Below are 24,920 nucleotides of genomic sequence, written 5' to 3' on the forward strand. Positions count from 1 at the left end.
CCTGTGGACAAGTCGTCACCTCTCTCTGCCTCGACTTTCCCATTTGTGGAATGGGAATAACAATACCATCAATCTCATAAAGCTGTGTGAGGAGTCAATGAACCAATAGCAGCAATGTTTTTAGAAAAGGGACTGTGCACTCAATGTCATATATAAATATTTGAGTCACTAATTCAATGTGATAGTCATTGGCAGTTGAAAATATGTTCTAAACAAACCATGGAATTTCCTTCATTGTGTAACAAATTGCTGATGCAGTCAGATATAAAGTCATGATGCCATATTCTGAAAGACTATTCTTGGAGGGTTAGTCATAATTAGGCTCCTTTAAATTGGGACATTCAAAGAAATGGGACATACAGAGTTAAACTCACAGAAGCCATGTTGTTACCTTTGACTAATGCACATGTATAAACAGACCTTAGCAAAATTTAAACTGAATTAAGTTAAATGAATTCAGACTATGAATAAGAAACCTAAAATAGAATGTATATATCTGAAAATATTTCTTACAATTAAAAAAAAAAGATATGGTTCTTTGGTTAAAGTTTTTCCCAATAGAGAACAAAATAAAGAAACTGAGGTAGGACCTTTATTTTGAGAAAGGGAATGAAAGAGTCAATAAAAAAAAAAAAAAGAGACCATGTGGTTGCCAGATAGGGAGTGAATCCAGGACACAAGAAACAATTCTAATAATCAGAGCCTGACCCCCCCACAGGTCCTGAGGCAGCCAGTCAGTCACAGCTCAACTCTGTAATCCTTGCCAGTCAATCTCCAGGGGATCTGTTTCCCTTCTATTGCTGTTTCTTTTCATACTATGTTCTTACATGTAGTATTTTAGAAGGAAAAATGGCCTAGAAGGCAGGGAATCTTTTTTAATAACCTTAAGTTGTGAATGTGACTCAGGTTATGTTCAGTTGAATAGCGACATACCTCTGTACACTTTACAGAGTCTAGGTTTTAATACTTCCAGTAACTGATACATTTACTTATGATATCACTTTGCAATTCTTGGATGAGTAATAAAACATTTTGTATAATTAGTCAAACCACAAAATCGCAAGATATTATAAGAACTGAATCACAAAAACAGGTTTCCATATGTAATATCAATATTCATGAAATATTATAGGTAAAGTGGATTTATGTAAATAAAGATCACATTTGAAATACATTCAGAAACTATTATTAAATAAAATATATATTCATCTGTAATGTGAAATAATCATTCAGAAATAATCATTAAGAACTCAACACATGTTTACATGTTAACTTAATCAATAAGCTCTCACCTAAAATTATTTGTTCCAAATTGAAAACATATCTACTTGCATTATTTATATATTCGTAATTTCTACCTAAAAGAAAAACTCACTTCTGTCTTTTCTTGTTGAAACTTATCAAAAATTTCTTCAATTTTTCCTCTTCCATGATGCCTTCCTCTAATTGCCACAGCTTGGAGTAATCATTTGTTCCACTAGAACTACAGCATTTGTAGTCTATTGCACTTACCTGGAAATTCTTCCAGCACATTGTTACTTCCAGCATACTGTAATTAAGTTGTAAGTTTTCCTTTCTAATCTAATTCTTAAGTGGGGCTTTGTTCTTTCTAACAGTGTGGTCCCCTCTTACTTTCTGCTCATTCTCTAGATGCTATCAAATATTCATTCATTCATTCATTCATTTATTTATTTATTTTGTGGGGTTACTGGGGATTGAACTCGGGGACTCGACCACTGAGCCACATCACATTTGGTATTTTATTAAGAGACAGGGTCTCACTGAGTTGCTTAGCACCTCACTTTTGCTGAGGCTGGATTTGAACTTGTGATCCTCCTGTTTTAGCCTCCTGAGCTACTGGGATTACAGGCATGGACTACCCATGCCTGGCAATTTATCTTTATTCAGTCATCTGCAATGACATTGGTTCCAATTATGTATTTCATCCTAGTACTTTTATTCTTCAACTTTGAGAGAAAAAGAAACAAGGGTTCTCCAAAATTACTTAATGAAAATTCATAGAACGCCTATTCAAAAAATTGCACAATTTCATGTACAGGCACACACATAATTTGTATGTAAAGAGCTAATGGAGCCACTAAAGATTATTTACACTGGACAACAGGTTAATGACACTCTTTTGGTGAACATCTATGATAGGATGATTCTATAGCTACTCCTTTTCTGTCCCTATCACTGCTTATAAAGCTTTGAGTTTTAATAATGGGCACTTCACAAATACTGATAATTTTATCCTAAAACCAGGCAATACATGCATTCTTGAGAATATGTCTGGTAAACAAGTGAAATTAAAGCAAAGACCTTCTTTTAGATTTTCAGGTAAGAACCATAAGTAATGAAATATCAGAAACGTCTGTGTATATTTATAAAACAGAACAATTTTATTAAAAGATGTGATGAAAAAGATGACTAAGAGCCAGAAGCATGCAAATGACATGGTTTTGTTCTAACAGCTAGAGAGTTTTTAAGTCAATTTCTTATCATTATTACACATAAAGCAATTTGCTGCCAAAGGAAATGAAGTGGAGCTTTGAGTAACTGGAATTACCCACAAGAATGGCAAAATCGTGATTAAACTGAAACAATTTTGGAAATAGCCAAATTAATCCTTGGAAGTTTAAAATGACTGTCTGATAGGATGGAAAAACTGGTTACATGAATGAGGTACACTATGTCAGTACTGAAGGGCTACTCTCATTAAGGGATGGTGAAAGATCCAGATAAAAAATCATCATCATCTAAAAGAAAAACAAGTGAAGCTGTCCATGTTCCAACTGCTAAATTCTAAATAAATGTAAAATCCATGTCAGCAGTAGCTGGGCTTTAACTATCTTTTTCCCAGAATAAAATTCTACATATGGAAAGCACTTTAGAAAAACATTGTAAGACACTCAACAAAATAAACTTTTGATTAAATTCAGGCAAAAATATTTACATTCTAACTATATGATGTTTAATGAAATCTATTCTTGCTTTCTTTTGCTTTACCTTAACTAAAACTCAGCACAAATTCTCATTCATTTCTACTTGAATCAATGTAATCTTCCCATTTGAAAGGTATTCGACAATTATGTTCATATGCACTGAAGTACAACTATTTAGTGTTGGTCAACTAAGGAGAATGACTCAGATTTGGTAATTCAAAACAGGTCTGCCAGTGGTGCATAGTCCCAAGCTGTCTACCACAAATATATTCCACATTTATTCTTAGGTCATATCCTCATTATTGTAGTTCTGTCATCAAAAAATCCCATTACTTCCCATAACACATCTTCCAAGGACCAGCATCAATCAGTTCGTTAGGTCTAACAATTTGGTTAGACTGTCTTAAGGTCTGGGATCCAGTCAGCCATTCAGTCAGCATTCACTGAGTTCACTGCACTTCAAACACTCTTCTAGAAGGCAGGGTCCCTGCAGCTGTGAAAGATACATCTCAGAATGTGAAGATACATAATAGGTAAATGAGATTTTCACATAGTACTAAGGATAATGAAGAAAATAAAAGTTTTTGATGTTGTACAAATAAGAGAGGTTAACTTGATTTGGGTGGTCAAGCAAATCTTGTCTAAAAGATGACTGACTAAAACAACTAAGGCAAGACAGCAGAACAGCAGAGAGTACTAAATTGTATAGCATTCTCTTATAAGTGGAATAAGACTCAGGAAATGTAAAGATAATTGTAAATTAGAGGATTTATAGAGAAAAAGAAGCAGGATACTTAACCGGAATCTTGAAAGTTTGTTGAGAATGGGCTAAGTGGAAAAGAGAAAAGAAGGGATGAGTGAGTCAGAAGACTAACTCAAGAGAAAAAAAATTTGTTATAATAAAACACTCAATTACCCCATTTTCCACTGCAATATACATTTACACAGGTTTACATTTTATTCAGTGCAGTCTTATATTTTACTTCCTAGTCACAATTCAATTTAAAAAGTGTTCTAATTTCCTTTACCTGCAAATGCTGTACTTTCTGTAATACAGAATACAGATACAATATCAGTCTTTCATTTAGTTTACTGGGATGGTTTTAGCATCTACCCTATAATTTCAGAAGTGCTGTACACTGGAACAACAATAAAGAAAAGTATGAAAATAAAGGGGGATTTGGATGAAGAAACTTAAAAAAATATAGGAATGAATCAGGTAACTTGTCATATAAGTTGTGATACATAAAAAATATATAAATGTCTAACAAAATGATTTTTTTCTGAGACTCAGGAGAGGGGGTAGAAAGAAAATAGAAAGGCAAGTGACTGTGCAAGAAGAATATCAAGGGCATGCTCTATGATCTATTTGCTATTTTCCTAAAACTAAGAAATATTAAAGAACTTAAAGGTTGAAAGAAAGGAACAAGTACTACATGACATAAATCATAGCATTTTCTTTGTTTCTCACTGGTAAGAATTTAACAAGTATGTACACTTCACATATAATAGCTTGCATACAACAAGTGTCAATCCTACCTCAAATTTGTATTTCACATTTTTTAAGTAAATATTTACTGCGAAACTATTCAACACCAATTATAGTTCTGACCTGGCTTAGCAACTGGGAAATAATAATCATTATGAAAAAGCAAATGATACATGAAATAATTGTGCATGCCATTTAAAGGAAGTACTAAATTCATATTTCTTTGTTATAAAGTAGATGTTAAAAGAGCATGCACTAGAAGAATAAAAACACACTATAATTGACTGCTAGTAGTAAAATTTCCTATAACAAAATTCTATCTTTAGAATTTAAGACAATTCAAGTAACAGATTATTTAATAGTTCAGGAAATCATGATTGTTTGAAGTAAATATGTACTTGTAAAGACTCATTTAATAAATTAAATAATGCATATATTCTTTTTAATTGATGAATGAAATAGTTGATATGTGCTTCAACTAATAAGCATTTAAATATAAAACATAAACAATGTTTGAGTGTTAATAACTTACACTTAAGTTAATATATTTTTATTCATTGTGCATTTTAGCTTCCAAACGCTTCCATTTTCTAAGATCTAAGAGGCTCCCAATTTGCCATTTTAATAAGATCTGTATAAAAGCATTTAATATTCAAAATCTGACTTGTTGTCAGTCCTAATTAAAGTAAACAAAGTCTTTCAATGAATGAATTTAATTACTTCAAAACTAGTATGTCTAAGATGAAAAGCAAACGAGTGCAATCTAATCTCAGCAAAGAATATTTATGATTATAAGCTTTGTCAATAGCAAAGTGCACCAACTGTTCATATATCTGACTTCCAAGAGATACATGAATGCTAATCAGTTCATTAGAGGCTTCTAGGTTGTGATATTTAGCGACAGGATATAGTAGCTTTCTTGTCCATGGAGTATAATTGTATTCAGAATGAAAAATTGTTTCCAACAAAGCATCATCCTTCCTGTTTCTGATTTCCTGCTGGTTGCTTTTTATAAGCTGCATACCTTTCAAGAAGCCGACATCATTCAGCTTCTCATGTCATACGAATACAAGTATGAATATGTCCTGAGATTGTCTGCTGAGCAGGATCCTATCACCTTTACTCCCAGTTCAGGCATTCTTGTTAGGCGGAGAAGCCTAGGTTCCATAATTAGGGCACTCACAGCACATTACCAGAAGCTATAGTGGAAATCCTTACTAAAATGTTTTCTATGCATAGGATGTAATAACGAGCACTTCAGTTAACAAAACTTAATGAGAAAATAATAAACTCACATGTGAGCATTTGAACATTACAAGATGATTATGGGGGAGGAGAAGTTAAGAATGATGAAACTGCAATAACATTTATTTTTAAAAAGCAGGCTTTGTTGAATGAGAAGATAGTGCAAAAATGTATTCTTGATGGATAAATACAGACTTTAGTTTAAAAAAGAAAGCGAAAAATGAGAGCTTTACTCACTATCGTGATAATGGCATGCTCCCTAACAAGGAACGGAATGGATAAGAAACATAACAAAAGGAAACAAACTACATTAGCCTGAATTGACTGTTGCTGGAGTGCACTTTTATGATATTTCTCGACAGAGACAGTGAAGGAAGCTAAAATTGAACTAATTCACAATTAAGCTGAAAGCATATACAATATAATCTATGACAAACCAAATAATAATTTTGTGATTCACTAAATCTCAGGGGAGATAAAGTATGAGAAGAAAAGCAGTCATTTTAATTCAAGTACTTCTGTTAAAAATAAAATATTGAGTGTCTATTTATAAGAGCTCATTTTAGAAGTTGGTTACCCTTTCACATAAAATTCAGAAGTCCATATGGGATTTTAATAATACTCTGTAATATTTCTTTATAATACAAAAGATATCAGTCTCTAATTCATATAAGAGTTTATAAAGTGATTCAACATTAGTTTCAGGAAATAAAGAATTTATTACTTCAATTACTCATTAGAGATTAAGCTACAAAGTTATTGATAATGAAGATAACTGAATGCAAAGAAAACCTTAAGTCAAACAAGAAATCAGTCTCATTAACTTATATATCTGCCAATTTTTAACACGAGTCAAGAAAATATAAACTCCAGTAGTGATTGTGACAAACTCCATTTGATCTTGGGCCATGCAGTATTTCGAAATGAAATACTAAATTTTGTGAAGCATGAGTTAATTTCTAATATATAGCAACGCATGAAGCTGACTAGTCACACTGTGAGTTTATAAGGGCTGTATCTATTTTCTGAAATATTTCCATAGTACCTAAATTACATCATGACTTTAGTCTCAAACTTCACCAAACTGAGTTTCAATATTCTTCATCATACACATGAGAAGAAAGTAAGGCAAATGGATGGGGAAAAAAATGGGAGAACATGCTACTATCCAAGTAGATAAAAAAAAAGGGAATAGAAATCAACAGAAATACATGATGTGTTACTCATGATTGAACACTTTAATTTTCCTAAAAAAAGGCAAAGGTCAAACATCTACAATTTGACACTTCAGAATTATCTTTGGTTATGAAAAGTCATTTAAAACATTTAAAAAACTGTAATTCCAGTTGACAGTGACTTAACTTATTTAGCTATCCAAAGGATATGGACATCTTTGTCACAAACTTGTCATGTGAGTCCTCAGGAGGGGGAAAGGTTTCCAAATCTTTCTCAAGCTGTTGAAGCTGCCTTCCCATCTGCTTCAAATTCTTTTCCAGCATTTCTACAGAGACTAAAAGAGAGTATATTAAATGCCTTCAAAGGACAAAATTACAATATATAAAAGGTAAAATAATCTAGAAACAAAACATTTGTGAAAACCTCATGATATAAAAAAATACATTATTAAAAACTGAATATCAGAGTTTTGATTTGTTAAAAAAAAGTTGTAAAGGCAATTCAATAATATATTACTTAAAATATAAGACAAAAAAGTTTAAGAAATGCCCACATGAGTAAACCACATTTAAGAAATAAGTTTTGTTTAAAATTAGAGTTCTTGACCACTACGAATATTATCAAATAATGATACTATTCACATAAACAAAGAAAGACAATGTTTAAAATTAAACTTACATAATTCTAAGGTTTCAAAAGAATCTTTTCAGGGAACAGTGAGTAGATGGGAAAGATGAACAGAAGTTGTTTCTATTGTCCAAACTAATCCACAATAGTAAACAAAAGTTCTCACAAGCTATTTACAATGATGAACGTCACCTTTTCTTTACTGAAGCCATGAGTACAATTTGTATTTATTATTTAAAAGTTAATATTTTCCTTCTTGGAATTAAGTTTGCACTCACAGCACATATGAACAACAAATGGTAAAACAAGGCACAGGGAACATCAGAACATACTGGCATCATAGCAAAGCAGACAATGATCATTAAGAACAATTTCCCAAATCTTTGTACAGTCTATCTTACATGATATTAGGATCAAGAGTTACCAATAGAGAAGATGATGGCCCAAATCAACTTTTTGTATATTTGCTTTAGGTTTAAGATGAAATTTAATTAAAAAAAAAACAAAAAAACAAAAACCTCTGGTTCCTATCAATGCAAACTATATAAAATAATGTTTTACAAAATTAATACAATATAGTTTGTTATTTTCAGACTTGGAATTAATCCTAAAGAATAAGACAAGTCAAATATTACCAATAAAGAAAGGAATATCCTTGAAAGGAATGTAAATGCCCAAGAAAATAAGTCCAAGTTTTTAAAACACATGGTTTATGGCTGACATAAATAGTTTTTAACAAAACTATAACATATTGTTATTAAAAATTACCAGTCTAATTTCAGATAAAATGTTTAATAAAACCAATAACTGAACTCTTCAGAGAGTCACATATAACATTTGTTTGTCCCTGAAGAATGAGAGTATTTTAACCCTGGCTCCCACCTTGATAAAGCTATACTCGTGATAAAGCTATACTCAAGATAAAGCTATACTCAAACATATTGTCTTATGAGTTCTCATGCATCCTGTTTCTGTAGTTTTCACAACTGAGATTGGAGCTAGGAGAGTACCTTCATGGCAGAATGCATGCATTTCATGTAGGAAACCCTGGGTTCAATCCCAAGCACCAGTAAAGGAAGGGAAAAAAGTGCAATAATTCAGATGATGGATTATATGAAATGTTTCCATTATGGTACTATTTAGTATAATAATTCAATCTGTTTAACTCATGATTCCAATGTTTTTCTATACACTGTTCATGGTAGTCACATACATTTCCTAGGTTATGCTCTTTCATTTTTGTCTGCTGGTCAATCTTCCACAGTCAGGACTTTTATTTGATCAGGCCCATGTGTTTCACTTACTCTTCTCATTTCCAAATGGTTATTTTGCTTCTTTCAAAGTTCTCTTTCTGCATTACAGAAGAGATTCCTTTTGCTCTCCTAGTCTATTTGATCTCTCCTCTAATGTCTCATTAGCATTTCCTTTATCATTTCTCAAGAAATCTTACAAGTGGTTCAGTCACTTTTATACTTCTTGAAACTTTGAAACTCCTAATTAAATAAATGTTCTAGAACACATAAGATTTTTATATTAAGTAAATACATACTCAAAAAATTTATGTCATATATTTACATTGTGCTATTAATCAGGTTAAAAAAGTTCAGGTACTATAGTATAATCTTATTAGTAATCAATGTAACAGTATTGATAATGAAAATAATATTAATAGCAGGTAACTCTACTGAGTTACTGTCTTAAATGTTTTCCAATAATTAATTCATTTAAGCACAACATCATGAAGTATGTGTTGTTATTGTCCCCAGTTTACAGAGGAGTAAACTAAAACTGAGAGGGCAGGTAAAATATCAAATAACTAAAAAGTGGAAAATGCAGAATTTATATTCAGCAGTTTCTTGCCAGAACTTCTTTTAACCATTGTGATATATAGAAATTATTAAGAGAAATTATCTATTTGTTTTTCATAATCTCTACTCTTCCTATCAATGACATTTAAATAAACAAAAATTGTTTTCATATAACTGGTTTCTTGTACATTCACGCCTAGTTTAATTAAAAGTAATTCAAAGATGGCTATGCCTAGTGGGAAAATGCCTTAGCTGTCTGGAAGGACAAATGAACAGTTAGAAAAAAAATGCTATTTAAAAAAACAAACACGAAGTACTATTCCACCATTGAACTAAGCTACATACTTAAAACACTTAGTCTGATATTGAATCAGGAAAAGATCTAGGGAACCAACAAATATAATTCTGAGTCTCTCATCTGACAAAAAAGCACAGGGTAAATCTTGGGAGGGAACATAGTTAGATTTTTTTTCCTGACATCAAATGTTCCAACACCAATCAATACTTTAATTCTCTAACACCAACTGTATTTCCTATAATTTAGTGTCATCTTCTATAAGGGCTCATGTCCCACAACACTGTCCTCATTTTGGATACTAGCTACAAGTCCAAGAGGTTATCCATACTTCTGAAGAACTGGCTATAAATTTGAGGGTGCTATAAGTCCCCTTCCTTAAGGTTCATAATTTACTAAAATGACTTGCAGAACTCAGGAAACTGCTATAGGTACAGTTAGTTTTATAAAGGACACAGCTCAGAACAGTCAAATGGAAGAGATTCATAGTATAAAGAGATTCTGCATCCCCTCTAGGCACATGCCCTCCCAGCATATCCATGTGCTCACCATCCCAGGAGTTCCCTTAGCCTTTTTGTTTCAAAGTCTTTGTTGAAACTTTATTACAAGGCATTAAAGATTAAATCATTGCCCATTCACCACCTAACGCAATCTGTAGCACCCCTCTTTCCCTGGATGTCAAGGGTTGGGCTAATAGTTTTCATTCTGGAATCATATTATTAGTACCTCTAGAGTCCACTCCCTATGGAAGGAAAGGTTTGAGACTTTTTCAACTCATTGCTAACCAGTGGGTCAAACTAATTCCTTTGTGATCTGAAGCAACTTCTCCTTGGATCAATTTCCACATCAGTGGAATGGGAAGAATCTCATCACATATTTTTACCTCAGAGATATTTCATAATAGATCAAACTCTATAGTGCAGTATGAAGTTTTTTTGAAAAAGAATATACTATGTCTTTCTTATTCCTAAAATAAATAAGAAATGATAACACTTAAAGATTGAAAAAAGTGATACTAGAATGAAAGGAGAAGTAAAGTCATCACCACAAGCACTAGGCCAGGAACAGGCCAGCATGAAGTCAGGTCAAAAAGAGTTGCTATTTTCAACTATTTTTGAATGCTGGGGGCATATTCAAACATTTAAGGTCAGTACCATCACTAGTAAGCAAGCTATCTTTAAAAATGGTTCTTGCAACGACTCTATAGATGGAAATCCTACTAAGTCATCTCAGGTTTCATCAGTAGTCTCTGATTACATTACTTGTGCATTATACTTAAGTGGATTTAAATGTAATTGACCAACCTCTCACTGTTGGTTTTTAAATAAGGACCAAAGCACACTGGGAAGAGAGAAAGGAGTGTGTGAATTCTAGACTAATAAACTAATTTCTAATGTTCAGGGCCATCGGATATGTAAAACTAAAGAGCACTTTAAGAATTCCCTTGGTGTTTTCCTTTTCAGCAATTATATTTCCAAGGATAGTTTCTTTATGCATCTTCAAACATAATTTTACCATATTTACACAAGTCAAATTCTTTAAGGTCAGTGACTATCTTTTTTTTTTTTTTTTTTAAGTGGAAACCCCAACTAGAGAGCTTTAAATCGTAAATTCTCAAAGAAGTGTTATTTTATATGTGTATCTATTGAGACCTGTGCTTGAATTTATCTTTTAACTTAAGTCACATTTCTTGACCAAGAAATTAATCTTATTCCTTTTCATTATTTAGAAGAAAAATAATAAAACAGAACTGTCATCAGGGTTGATTAAACTATTTTAAGGCAATTCATACTTTTCCAGTTTACTCAATTAATAATTGTCAGGTGGGCTCTCAGTCACCTCAGACATGTGTCTTGCCCTCAACCAGCTCCATCCATAATCTCCACACCTTAATGGGCAGAAGGCTCACAAATTCTTTTTTCCTATACTAGTAACCTGCTAGTTTCAACTCTTCTCCCCCTTATAAGCCTCAGATCCAAATAGTCATGTCACTTCACTCCAGTGCTTTCACCACAATGTATGTGGGGGCTCCCAATCACCTAGCAATTTAACGATGTCTCTTCCCAGTTTACAGCATGCCAGTAGACTGGTTATATAATATCTGAGCTCCTAAACAAGGCCCCACATAAAATATTTTGTATTCCATCACAAGTTACTACATACAATACACAGTATATGTAGTTTCTCCTGCCCATATCTATCTTTATCCATCCTGAACCCTGATTCTAGAAATAATATGTGTCTATCTGCCTTGTCCTCGATCCCTGGATCACTTCTATTTGTACTTTATAACATTGAAACACCCATCAAGTCCCTTGGTAAGGTGCCCTTCCCACCCATGCTAACTGGTAATTATCTCTAGCTTTACAACTACCATATACTATTGATATTGATCTTTTTATGTGTCATCTGCTCCCAACTGGCTGAGAATTCCTTAAGGGAAGATATCATATTTTATTTAATTTTTGTACCTTCAGTTACATACCATACTATGGATACTCAAATGTTTGCCAGAGGAATGGATTTTGGATTTAACTTTAACCTCTCATGATAAAAGCACTGAAACTAAAATGGGAAAATACAACAAATTAAATATGTAGGACATTAAAATCTAAGACACAAAGACATTTTTAAAGTGTGTTGTCATTATTATAATTATACACCAGAGGTGTTAAAGCAGCTTTAGAATAAAACTTAAAAGTTAGGGTTTATTTAAGTTTAAAGCAATCATAAATACATGTTTTCTATAATACCATGGCCTAAGATTTACAATGCTAAGGTTTAAAGTAAAAAAGAATAGAAATCATATACATTTAAGTAATCTTTGTAATTAAAAAGAAATCCTCTGTAAATATCTCCTGAAGGTGTTGATTATTACTTCATAACATGTGTACTAAGAAATGCCACATTCATTTTACACATCATGACATAATACAGTGAAACTCTTTTAAAGAAAGCTTAAACAAATTATTACAATGTAAACATTCAGATTAAATAAACTTCCTATACCAACAGAAATAATTGTTTTTTTATGTGTAAAACTATTGTATTTCAAACTCCCACCCAAAATAATTTTACTAGAAAATTCCAATAACAAAGCTATAATATTTAATAAATGCAAGTTAAAAGAATAAAATCAGATGGACAAAACAACATCACTAGTCTTTCTAAAAATACTGAATATTAAGTAGGTCTACAACAAAATCTAAACTCTAGAATATCATTATAAAAGTATTATGACAGAAATGTACAAAAGCGAAATAAGATTATTTAAAAAAAAACCACAAAACTGAAAATAAATTACAGCTTCATTCAAAACAGACAAGCAAATTGAAAGAAGCACTGCAAGTGAATGTCCAGTCATCCTTATCAAATAGCTGTACTTCCTCTACTCAAATATTCTTTCTTTCCCTGTTCTAATTCTTGATGGACCCTATGAAATAATATACCATAACTTGCAGTTCCTAGTTAATTTGCTATACCATATGTAATGGCGGTTTTATTTGTGTTGTTTTCATATTATATTGTGAGAGAAATGCCTACATTTGACAAAAGACCTGGAAAGAGGAAAGGTAGAAGGCAGGAGGAAGAAATGAGGAGGACAACCAGCCAGACTTCCTGTCAGTTCTGAGCATCACCTTACCTACTATCAGGAGAAAGCAGCAGTCTGGTCCTCTGCAACTATGAAAAGGGTATTAAAGGGAAGAAGGCAACTTTCTAGAAGATAAAATTAAATATATAAAAGAAAATCTTGTTTGCTTACATAATTTGAAAATTCATTTGGACAAACAAGAACAAAGAACATAGTAAATATTAAATAAAAAAACCCCAAGACCAAGATGTCTATAACAAAATTTTCTCTCAAAAACTAAAATGGTTTTGAATACATGAGGACAGAGTGATAGTAGCTTGCTTTTTAATGTGTCCCAGGGTAAGTATAGACTGACCAGATTTCAAATAAAAATAGTTTTCATGTATGGTTATTGGACATCAGGTAAGCTTCAATAGCACAGGATTTTTCTATTACTGGGCTTGAAAATTTTCAAATATTTTCCTGTCCAGACTCTTCCTTGAAGTTTTATAGGCCATTCAAATTTACATTTTCTAATTAGAACTTACCTTCCTTCTTGAATTTGTTCTTACAGCTCAATAATTGGTTGATCATGACTCCTCTCTTTCAGTGCCCACATATTTGATGACAAAACAAATCTTGTTCACTTTAATTTCAAAATAAGCATTTTCTAAGTACTTCTTAACAATCTAGCTGCACCCACCCTGGTCCAGACCAACATTTTGGCCTTCCTTGAATCATTTTAACAACCAACTAATTTCATTGATGCTATCACTTTCTCTATTTTTTTTTTTTGTTTCCTTTCCTGAGTATAGAAGGTTAAGTAAACCTCTAAAAATTTAAATAAGATATTATTCTTTCAATCAAAGCCTTCCTTTGGTTTTTCATCGCAATGTAAAGTCAAAATCATTACAGTGGACAATGTTGTCATAAGATCTGTTACCTTTCTGACCTAAGTTCCTCTTATGCTCCTCCTCACCAACTCTGCTCCAGTCAGACTTGCTTCCAGATCTTGGGGCCTGTGCCTTCGTCCTCCTCTGCCTAGAATGTGCTTCTCTCAAATAACAAAATACCCTGTCTTCCTATTCCTCCTTTAGGTTTTTGCTTAAAGGCCACCTTCTCTAACCACTTAATCTAAAACCACAAACACAAACAAACAAAAACAAATGAAAGACCCCTGTCTTGGCATACCAGTGCCAGCTGCCCCACACAATAATGCACTGGGTCCTTTCTGTAATTCATGTTCCATAACCGCCACATTAAGATAGCAGACATTTTTCTTTCATGTTCTCCACTCTATCCAGTACCCAAAATGATGCCTGGGATAGAAGAGACACTCAGTTAAGGACAGATTCTTGCTAATACAAGTGCCTGATACAGTGTGTGCCAGTAAGAGCACAATCAACTGTTTTCAAAGACTCTATTCCTTATAGAGTTAAAACATAAAAAAATTAATGAGCAAAATTACACTTTCGATAAAACATGTAATTTGAAAGGGAGATTCTGAGAAATTGCCATTATATTGATAGACATATTTAAAGGACAAATGGTTCTCCATACTGATCAATTAAAAATCTTTCCTAAAGATGACCCTTCTGAGGAAAGGAGAAAGTTACTCAAGATCGTATTTTCTTGAGATTCTCCCATGAATGTTACTAAACATTGTTTTAGAAGTTTCTATCACAGATATCATTTATCATAAGTTAATTCATATTTCCATATGGCATTCTGTAATAATTCTGGGCTGAAAATTTTGCTTTTGAAATCACATGCAAACATCTCCAGAAAAACTGAAATTCAGGTAGTTAAAGAGTTACTGAAGCCCAATTGTTCTTAAAGGTTGTTTAATACTGGGAATATTTTTCAAAAGAAATCTTGTGCCAAAGTTCAAAATGTGAAATAAAAATAGAATGTTTCAGGCTGAAGCTGAGGAGAGAAAATAGAACCCACTTTCCAAATTCCATTCCCTATTCTAGTCTGTCCAACTGGTAAAACTGCATTGAGCTATACACTTAATATCTGTGTAATTTTCTGCAGGTATTCTAGTTTAATTTTTAGAAAGATGCAAACATTTTTCAATAACATAAATCTACAAAATTCTTCACTGTACAATCTAAAACTTGGATAAATTTCAGGCCACATACAGTTGGAATTCATTCAAAATAACTTTTTAAAATACATGTTAAAATTCTGTAAAGATATATTCATATAGAGTCATGTTTACTTACATCATTAATGACAGCACAGGCAGATATGTGTCAACAAGAAATAATCACTGAAAAATAACAGCAGCAACAACTATGCCAAATGTAGGGAACATTTATACTGTGCTTACTAGATGCTGTTTAAACTTTATAAATATTTATATGTATATATTAACTTGTTTACTTCTCATAACAAGCTTCTAAAGTAAGTATTAATATTGTCTCCGTTTTACAGGTCAGAAAACTCCGGTACAGAGAATAAAAAACTTGTTTAAAGGTCATATCTCTAGCACACTAGGATTTGAACCCCAGCTGCCTAACTTCAGAGATCAGTCTAAATAACAGCCTCTCCCCTATAGCATAATGTCTCTATCATCTAAAATTATGGTCACATTTTTGTTTTGCCAACCAAAATGATCAGGGTTATTATAGTTATCAATGTCACTAAGAAATTCCTTAAATTCAGATGAATAAATGAGCTTCAATTTTAACTGTTATTATTTTCACAGAACAAAAGGGTATTTCACAAACTTAAAAACAGTAACTGTTTACAGACAAATGGTTTCACAATTTAATGATAAATGCTTTCCAGTTATACCTATTAGTGTAATTTTCCTTAAATATTTCATAGGCCCCCAAGATGATGCCACTAACTCCATGAAATTATGAGAGTGATGACAGGAACAACTGTAGGGGGCTAAACAGCATCCGTCTCAGAGGCACATCCACCCAGAACTGACAAAGTTACTCACTTGGAAATCAGGTCTTTACAGATGGAATTGGTTAACCACCTTGAGATGAAATCATCCTGTGACATGTTATCCACTAAGGGATGCTCATAAGGGGAAGTGACAACACCAAAGGCATAGGAAAGGAAGGAGTGAGAAGATAAAAGCAGAGAGTGGGGTGATGTGTCTATAAGCCAAGAAACACCAAGCATTGCTGGAAGTTAAGTGGGAAACATGGGCAGTTTCTCCCTCAAACCTTCCAAAGCGACCAAACACACCGACTACCTTGATTTCAGAATTCTTGTCTCCTGAAACTTCAGAGAAAGAATTTCTGTTATTTACACATTTTGTGGTAATTGGTTGTGGCAGCCCTGGGAAATAAATACTACCACTAATTCAAGATTTGCAAACTGCCTAAATGCAGGCTGGATTTTGGGAACTGGGAGGCAATTCTGCCTGCAGCAATTGATTAGCTCCATGCCTCTTCCTCCCATAGGTTACACATCAACCTTGCCACCAAAGAGATTCAGGAAATTGCCATAAACGTGTTTGTTCCATCTATTGCTAAAGTGTTTTTTTTGTTTTGTTTTGTTTTGCTTTTTTGGTAAAATACAGATTTGTAATGTTAAACCATCCTTCAGAATGCACTATCCTGAAACCTTCTGTCATTTACCTTGTTTGTAATTTCCCACTTCACATTGCAACCTGAGGTGCAGTAAATATTGCTTCACAGAGAGCAGCTTAAGAGAGCTCCAAGACCTTGGCTGTCACTAGTGATACTGTCCTATTGCTTGATGTCAGCGATGGCTCATAGGTGACACTAACAGAACAGCTTGAGTAGCTACTTCAAATCTGTAGCTGGCCAAAAATCTGCAAACACTGTAAACTGTTAGTTTCTAGAAAAGATTAATGCTGTATTGATGCCACTTTCAGTCTGTTAACCTCCAAAAAGATATACAGGTCTTCCTGATGTAGTTTTCTTCTTCATCATCATCTATCAGTCTAAGCAGCAGCAGATCCAGGAAATGTTCCTAGCTCAGTATCTCAAAAAGCAATCTTTAGCTGCAAGTAGCTCCTCCATGCCTAAGTTCTTCAATGTCACTCCACACAGTCCTTAATTCTTCTAATGATTTTTGGCCATGCTCTTTCCATTTCACTCCGATGCTTTCTAAAAGAGTGTTTATTTGCACAATAAAGTGATTACCATCACAACCTAATATTCATTCTTGAATTTAAACACTTGATGCCAACTCCATACAGATAATCCTTGGAAATAAACTGGAAAGATTTATATATGTGGCCCCTGACCAGTATACCATTCCTGCAACACACTATAAATATCCTTCAAAAATCCTATGATTACTTGGGGAATGACTCAGTTATATTTTATCATACATTTTTTGTAGTGTTAACTTGCTGAACTTAAAATTCTTACATATTCTACCATTTTAGAAAGTATATACAAATCCAATATGCAAAATACATTTTTAAAATAAATTCATCTTTTATTGCACTTGGTTGGTATTAATAGTAAAATTATTTTCCAATTCCAATAATTGATAATTGAAAATAATTTCCAATTATTTTCCAATTAATACCAATACTTGGTTGGTATTAATAGTAAAATTATTTTCTCATTTGATACCTATATGCAGTCAAATTAGATTACTGACACTTAGCATAGGAGTCATAGGCTAGTTTTCGGGACATAGTTTTTTATTCTATAGTGTACCCATAGAACCAGTACTACATAACTCAGAGATGACAAATATTTTCATGATTTCCACAGAAGAATGAATAAAAGTGAAACAAAGTCTCCCATTTGGAAAGTGATAATACACAATTCAGAATGTTATGGACTTGTATCAGATACTTGTTTATATTAAGATTACATGCAGTATACTAGCTGTTATGGCTTGAATGTGAAGGGTCCCCCAAAGGCTCACAGGTGAGACGATTTAAGAAGGTTCAGAGGAGGAATGACTGGTTGTGAGAGTCTTAACCTAATTAGTGAATTAAACCCTAAAGGGATTAACTGAGTGGTATCTGGAGGCAGGTGATGTGGAGGGAGTGGCTCATTGGGGGCATGGCTATGGGGGTATATATTTTGTATCTGGAGAGTGGAGTTTGTCTCTCTCTTTCTGCTTCCTGATGATGCAAGCTTGCTTCCCTCTGCCCCACTCTTCTGCCATGATGTTCTGCCTCACCTCAAGCCCCGAGTAATGAAGTCAGCCTTCTATGGACAAAGACCTCTGAAACTGTGAGCTCTCAAATAAACTTTTCCTCCTCCGTAATTGTGCCGGTCAGATCATTTAGTCATAGTAGTGAAATAGCTGACTAAGACACTAGCAAAACAGAGATAAATAGCAAAGAAATTAGATACACAGAGTAAGTAAAAAGATAAAACTAAGTAAACTCCAGTGTAAATGAATGCATTCTAAAAGAAAAGCTAGGAGATGCCATAGATATAACACTGAAATGAAATATGAATGTTCATGAATATACTTATTTGGAATGCCTTAATATTTTCTTATACATGTATTAATTTACATGACCTGTATATTGAAAAAAAATGAGGCATGTTATGGTATAGATATAAGGTTTCCCCCAAAAGCTCATGTGTGAGACAATGGAAGAAAGTTTAGAGGTGAAATGACTGATAATGACTGGTAACCTAATCAGTGCATTAAACCTCTGATAGGGATTAACTAGGCAGGTAGGCTGTGGCTTGAGGAGGTGGGTTAGTGGGGCATGCCTTTGGGGTATATATTTTGTGAGCGGAGGTTATTCTCTCTCTCTCTTTCTCTGCTTCCTCCTGTGAGGTCCTGGGTTGCTTTCCTCTGCCACATCCCTCCACCACGATATCCTGCTCTGCTTCAAGCCCCAAGGAATGGAGTCAGCTGTCTATGGATTGAGACATCTGAAATTGTAAGCTCCAAAGTAAACTATTCCTCGTCAAATTGTTCTTGTCAGGTCTTTTGGTCACAGCAGTGAAAACCTGACAAAAACAGCATACTTTGAAGTCATGTGGTAAAGACAGTGTGTAGAAGAATCTTTGCTATCCCCACATTGATTATTAATGAACATCCAACACTGAAGGTTAACAAGTGTTTCCTCAACTGGTCTGATAATGTTTAAAAAAAAAAAAATTTAGTATAAGGTACTCTAGTCTGCAACTAAAGAACTACAAGCAAACAAGAAAAATGTCTTAAGTTACTATATTAGTTTACTAGGGCTACTATCCCAGATGCCACAGACTACATGGCTTAACCAGTAGAAGTTATTTTCTCATGGTTACGGAGGTCAGATTCAAGGTGCTGGTGTATTTGGTTTCATCTGAGGCCTCTCTCCTCGGCTTGCAGATGATCTTCTCACTGTCCTCTCAAATGATCTGTCATCTGTGCAAATATATCCCTAATGGCTGAGAGTCCAAATTTTGTCTTTGCTTTTATGGAAAAAAGATTGAATTGAGGCTGATTAAAGAGATTTAATTTTAACCAATGAGCTTCTCTCTCCAAAGACAGTAAAATTCTGAGTATTAGGGAATGGACCTTCAACATATGAATTTGTGAATGACATAGTAAAGCCCACAACCAAATTTTTTTTCTTTTAACCAACAATTCAATAAAAGCAATGTTGCCCATGGTTACCTTCTATAAATTCTTTTATTATAAGTATCCCACAACCAACGTAGTAATCCTGTCAGTTAAGTTCATTTTCATTAGGTAAACAAAAATATGTAAAGTATATTTTCATCAAACTCTACTGTCAAACAATTAATTTGAAACATCAAATGACTTATACATCCACACAAATCATGAGGAACCAACTTTCGACCTCCATGACATAATGATTCCAACTTTCATGAGTGAATCATGCTGCACAGAATATAAAATGAAATTAAACTAATAACTAATATTAAATATTCAAAATACATATCAACCTGGCTAACAAATTTAATTGGCATTTTTGGAAGGCTATAGTAAAAGGTTAATAGAAGTCTTTACACTCTGCTAGTTAGAGCAGATGATTTTGAAATTTTCAAACCCTATTCAGTTTCCAGGTGGCAACCACCTGGAAATTAAGTGGTCTAAGCACTCACAGTAGGTGAATAAAGATAAACATTTGGTATTTAGTAAGGCATTTATCATAAAATGTTGGAAATGTGAGGTACTGGAAGTCAGGACATATATTTCAGCAATTATTTGGGTCAGACCAAAGAATTGCTAACTAAGATCATACAGAGACTTAGAAGCAGAAAGAGGTGTATAAAATAAACAGAATTAAAAAACTCAAATACAAGATATTAAGGAGTGATCCTGAGAGCTCAAAACATGGAAATGGAAAAAAATTATTAGAAATGAGTCATTAGTGAATCCACTATAATAACATGCTGAATATTGCTTCTTTTCTAGAAGCTAATGCTATTCTCAGCAGTTCCAGAAGATTCCTTGATCGAGAGCAACTGTTCTTCAATAATGGTGTCAGGATTTCAGGCAAACGAATGAATTTATCCTTAAGTAAAGAGTGGCATACCCAGAAATTCAGGTGAGGTTCCTAGTAAGCACCAGGAAGAAGCATCAAAAAGAGCTTGACATCTTCTTTAAGTTCCTTGATGAAGGAGAAAGTCAAAGAACATTTTACATGCACTAGCCATTTCCCACAAATTTTACATTGGCAGAATTTACCAAGCAGCTCTGAGTTGAGATCCTGAAGGTTATACTCAGATATGACAAATGAGGGAAATGAAATCAGAAGAAAGGGGGCCAGGAAGGGTTTCTTCAAGTATATAAAAGGTGAAAGGTCAAGAATCCTGTCTTGTGGTATATTATGATCCTGGTGCCTAATTTGAGATGCAGATGGAAATGGCAAAAGGTGTTGGACACAGAAGAGTGAACCTCAGAAGTAAAGTCTGGGTCATAAATTTGTAAGTCGTTAACATAATTAATGATGGCTTTTAAGTCCTAAGGAATTGAAGAGAACAACACCTCAGGAAAAGTTATGGGGAGAGAGAGAAAAAAAGAGAGAGAGAGAAAAGGGCTCAGTTATTAGGCTAATAACAGCAGTTACACACAGAGGGAGCATAAAGGGAGAGGAAGTAAAGGATATTGGGAGTAAAAGGGAGGAGTTATTAGGGACAGTCACCTGATGTCAGTGAGAGAGACCTGACTGCATTTAGACACAGAAATTACACACTGGATCAACATAAGAAAACAGCACAATTTCATAGACAATAACCCTAAGCATAGGCTTATTAAATTAATGGGTGAATAAATGAGTTACAGAGTGAGTTGGCATGGCATTTCTGAAATTCAGAGTTGACTAGGAAACAATAGAAATATTTTGTATAGTTATAACACTAAAAGAGGGTTGACCACAATTATGCTGTAAACTTCAGTTTCATTTTAATACACCCTCCTAAAAACAACCAAACCAAAAAATAAATAAATAAATAATAAATAAGCTCTGTCATTATCTACTCATTAATAAAATAGCATTTCTTTTTAATACTACTTATTGGAAAGTAATCAATAAGACCTTCATAGTCAATTAAGCTTAACTGTTTAGACAAGGAAAAATATGTTCAACCCCTAGAAGTCCATAAAAGAAAGAAATATTACAATGGTATACAGAAATACAATAATGAACCAAAATATTTTCACTGAAATGCAACAGAAAAACTGTAGGCCATTATCTCTTAGAAAAGAAGCAGTTCTAATAAAGTAGATTTTTGAAAATTGTCATATGGGTAAGCTCATTAGTTGCAATGCAAGTTCCCCCTGCTGATCGAGGAGTACCTAATGACCAGGATTTGTTATGTCTCAAAAACAATGGTACTTTTTAATTCATGTGATAGCTCACTGAGGAGATTTCAAGTCTGGAAACTTTTAAATGATGATATATAAGAGCAATGAAGTTCTCCAAAGCAAACACAGACATTTCATCTAAAACATTCCATTTACTCCTCTAAAATCACATTCATTAATGGGTTAGATAATCACAGAAAGAACTCAAGAATCACCTACAGTACTAAAAAAATAAAAAAACTCAGTGATGGTTGTTCTATTCAAATATGAAGTTGGTGCTCCCTGTGAAACATATTAGCAGTATCTGCTGACCCATACACATATGTGTGCCTCCACTGTAACAGATGGAAGCTAAAACCCCCAAGTCCCAAAATGCCCCACTGAAACACCAAGAAAGAAAACAAAGAGAAAAATCAAATTATCAAGTTACAAGCTTGCAAGTCCTCATGAAAGTTAAACAATTTTTTAAAGTATCATGATATTTTAAAGAATTTTAAGTATAACCAAATGAGATAGATATTTCAAAAACTTACAGCAAAAATTACTAGAAAAAAATTTTACAATAAAAATTATGCATCTAAAGAGAAGAATGTTACAGCTCACAGTTCAGTTTTAGAACCAGAATGAAAAATGGGAACCAGAAATGCAAAGTGTCACTATCCAAAAGAGTTTGCCTGATTCTTGTAAAAGTTCTAACACCAATTAACACTATTAAACACTCAACCATCTTTTTCTCAGAAAAAGAACTCTTTCTATATTTTAACTTTGTGCCACTACTCCTGCTAGTCTTGCTACTTATCAAACTTAATGTCCACCAAGACTACACTTTCAATTTTGTTTTGTAACACTTGCATAAATATTCCAAAATGTCTGAAATCTCACTTTAGGAAAGTCAATTTCCCTGACTTAATAAACCAATCAGTTAAAAGCTAGTTTTAATAACACCAAGTTGTTTTTAGTATCCCCCATTCACTTCTATTTCTTTTTGCCCTACTGAAACGTTTTAAGATAATTTGTATATTTTCTCTTCTTAAATTCCAAAAAAGGTGTATGTTTATATATATATTTTATATAATCACTATATATGTATGCATATATGGTATACATATATACATTTATATATACAGACATTTTCTCCTTATTTCATGAACATTTTAAGATAACATGTAAAAAGTAAATAATTCAGTACAATGTAACATAAGGATATATATGAAAAATAGAGTATGAAGCTTATTCCTAGTGTTAAAAATCTATACTAATTATTTCTAACAGGTTGTATGAAATATGCCCTTCAAAGAAATACATATTGTGGAATAAAGTTATACAGAACATCACATCCAATCAAATATCTCTGCAAATAAAGTACTATAATCAGCTATAGAAAAAGGAAACTGGAAAGGAGGGAGAGAATGATAAAAGTATTTAAGAAGGAATATTCATTCCTGTGTGGAAGAGAATAAAATACCCTATTTTAAGGTCACAAATTCCAACATTAAGAAGGAAAAAGGAGCTGAGACTATATAGCTCAGTGGTAGAGCATTAGTGAACATACAGAAGGCCCTGAGTTCCATCCCTTGTACAATAAAAACAAAAAGAAAAAACAGAGGAAACAAAGAGATTCTAAAAATTGACATTATTAATGACAAGTGGTCGACATCAAAATAATACAGACTTCTCTTTCCATATCTGTGGTCTTCCAGAATGTATTCAGAAATTGGTTGCTTCAAACCAGTTGAAGTTGTTTCCATAAAATCAATGTGAAATATAAATGAAAATTGGGTATTTAAGCTGGTAAACTATTTTATTTAAATCATAAAATAATCAAGCAATAGCAATGGGTTCTATCCGTTCTGACGCACAGTAGGAACTAGAACTAGGTTAGAAATTAGGGCATTAGGAAGGGGTGAATTGAGACTCTGGCAGTCTGGTGTCCTCATGGAAAGAGAACTCCACTTTAGATAGATCTTCAATTTGGGGAAAAAGGGGACACTGACTGCTACATCTGGGATCATATACACATTGGTCATTCAGTGGTTGTGGGTGACATGGAACCAAAGGATCCCCAGTAAAGGAGACCCAGGAGCAGAGAGAGAGTCTAGCATGTATCCATAAAATTTAAGCCAAAAGACAAGTATTCATAAATATAATACTTCATTAAGCCAAATATATTAAACTCACACCTCCAACCATGATAAGTTCTAAAGTAAAAATCCTATAATTCAATATTTTAAAAATGTGACATTGAACACAAAATATTTTTGACAAAGTGGGAAGTATGTACAAATAAAAAGTATTACATTCCTTTAGAACTGAAGACCAGAGCAATAAAATATATTTTTGTCAAAGTACAAACCTTTACTAGCTTTGTCTAAATGTTCCAAATTGTCCACAAAATTCAGAATGGCAGGGTACTTTTCTTCACATATTTCTACAAGGAAATGAAGTAATGTTGTTTTCTGGTCTGCTGATTTTGTGTCCTTTAGCTAAATAAAATGAGAGGGAGACAAAACATGGTCAGAAGTATTTTGATAATCTACCTACTCAAATAATACTTACACTGTATTTTGTAGATAAGAAATAAGTTGTAAAATTAATTAATTCCATTTCTAAAAAACAAATATTTCAGTGCATGAAAAGTACTTTTTACTTGCTTGGTCAAAATCATTAATGTTCGTTGTAAATGAGAAATAACTTTAATTCAACCTAGTATGCAATGTTTTATGACAAAAATTAACCGTCAAATGCCTAGAAAAACAGAATATCCCAAAAGTCTATGTAATAGCAGTACCTAAAATCACTCTGGGTATTTGACGCATATTCAAAGGAATCCTAAGAGATACTGTAGGAGTTGGGAGACAAAATAATAAATACAGCTTTTCCTCAAGAAGCCATTTAATTTTTTAAACTACTTGCCCTGATACAACAAATAGTTTAGTACAAGCCATCAAAAAGAAGTTTTAGGGCGACATGACATGTGAATGAATGAACCTCTGAAGGAAGTTGTATGGGGTTAGAAGAGGGAAGG

The 24,920-nt window shown here is 33.3% G+C and overlaps 1 protein-coding gene across 6 annotated transcripts in view; it reads right to left on the bottom strand.

Annotated features, from left to right (window-relative positions):
- Diaph3 (diaphanous related formin 3) overlaps window positions 1–24,920 on the bottom strand; it is a 545,588-nt gene that overhangs the window by 169,764 nt on the left and 350,904 nt on the right. For all 6 annotated transcript variants that reach the window (XM_047553083.1, XM_047553081.1, XM_047553085.1 and 3 more), the window contains 2 exons: window positions 24,249–24,378; window positions 7,065–7,189 (listed from right to left, as the gene is read on the bottom strand). In XM_047553083.1, coding sequence (XP_047409039.1) covers window positions 7,065–7,189; window positions 24,249–24,378 — 255 coding nt within the window. The remainder of the gene's footprint in view (window positions 1–7,064; window positions 7,190–24,248; window positions 24,379–24,920) is intronic.

This window comes from Sciurus carolinensis, chromosome 5 (genome assembly GCF_902686445.1).
Source record: "Sciurus carolinensis chromosome 5, mSciCar1.2, whole genome shotgun sequence".
Lineage (NCBI taxonomy): Eukaryota > Metazoa > Chordata > Mammalia > Rodentia > Sciuridae > Sciurus > Sciurus carolinensis.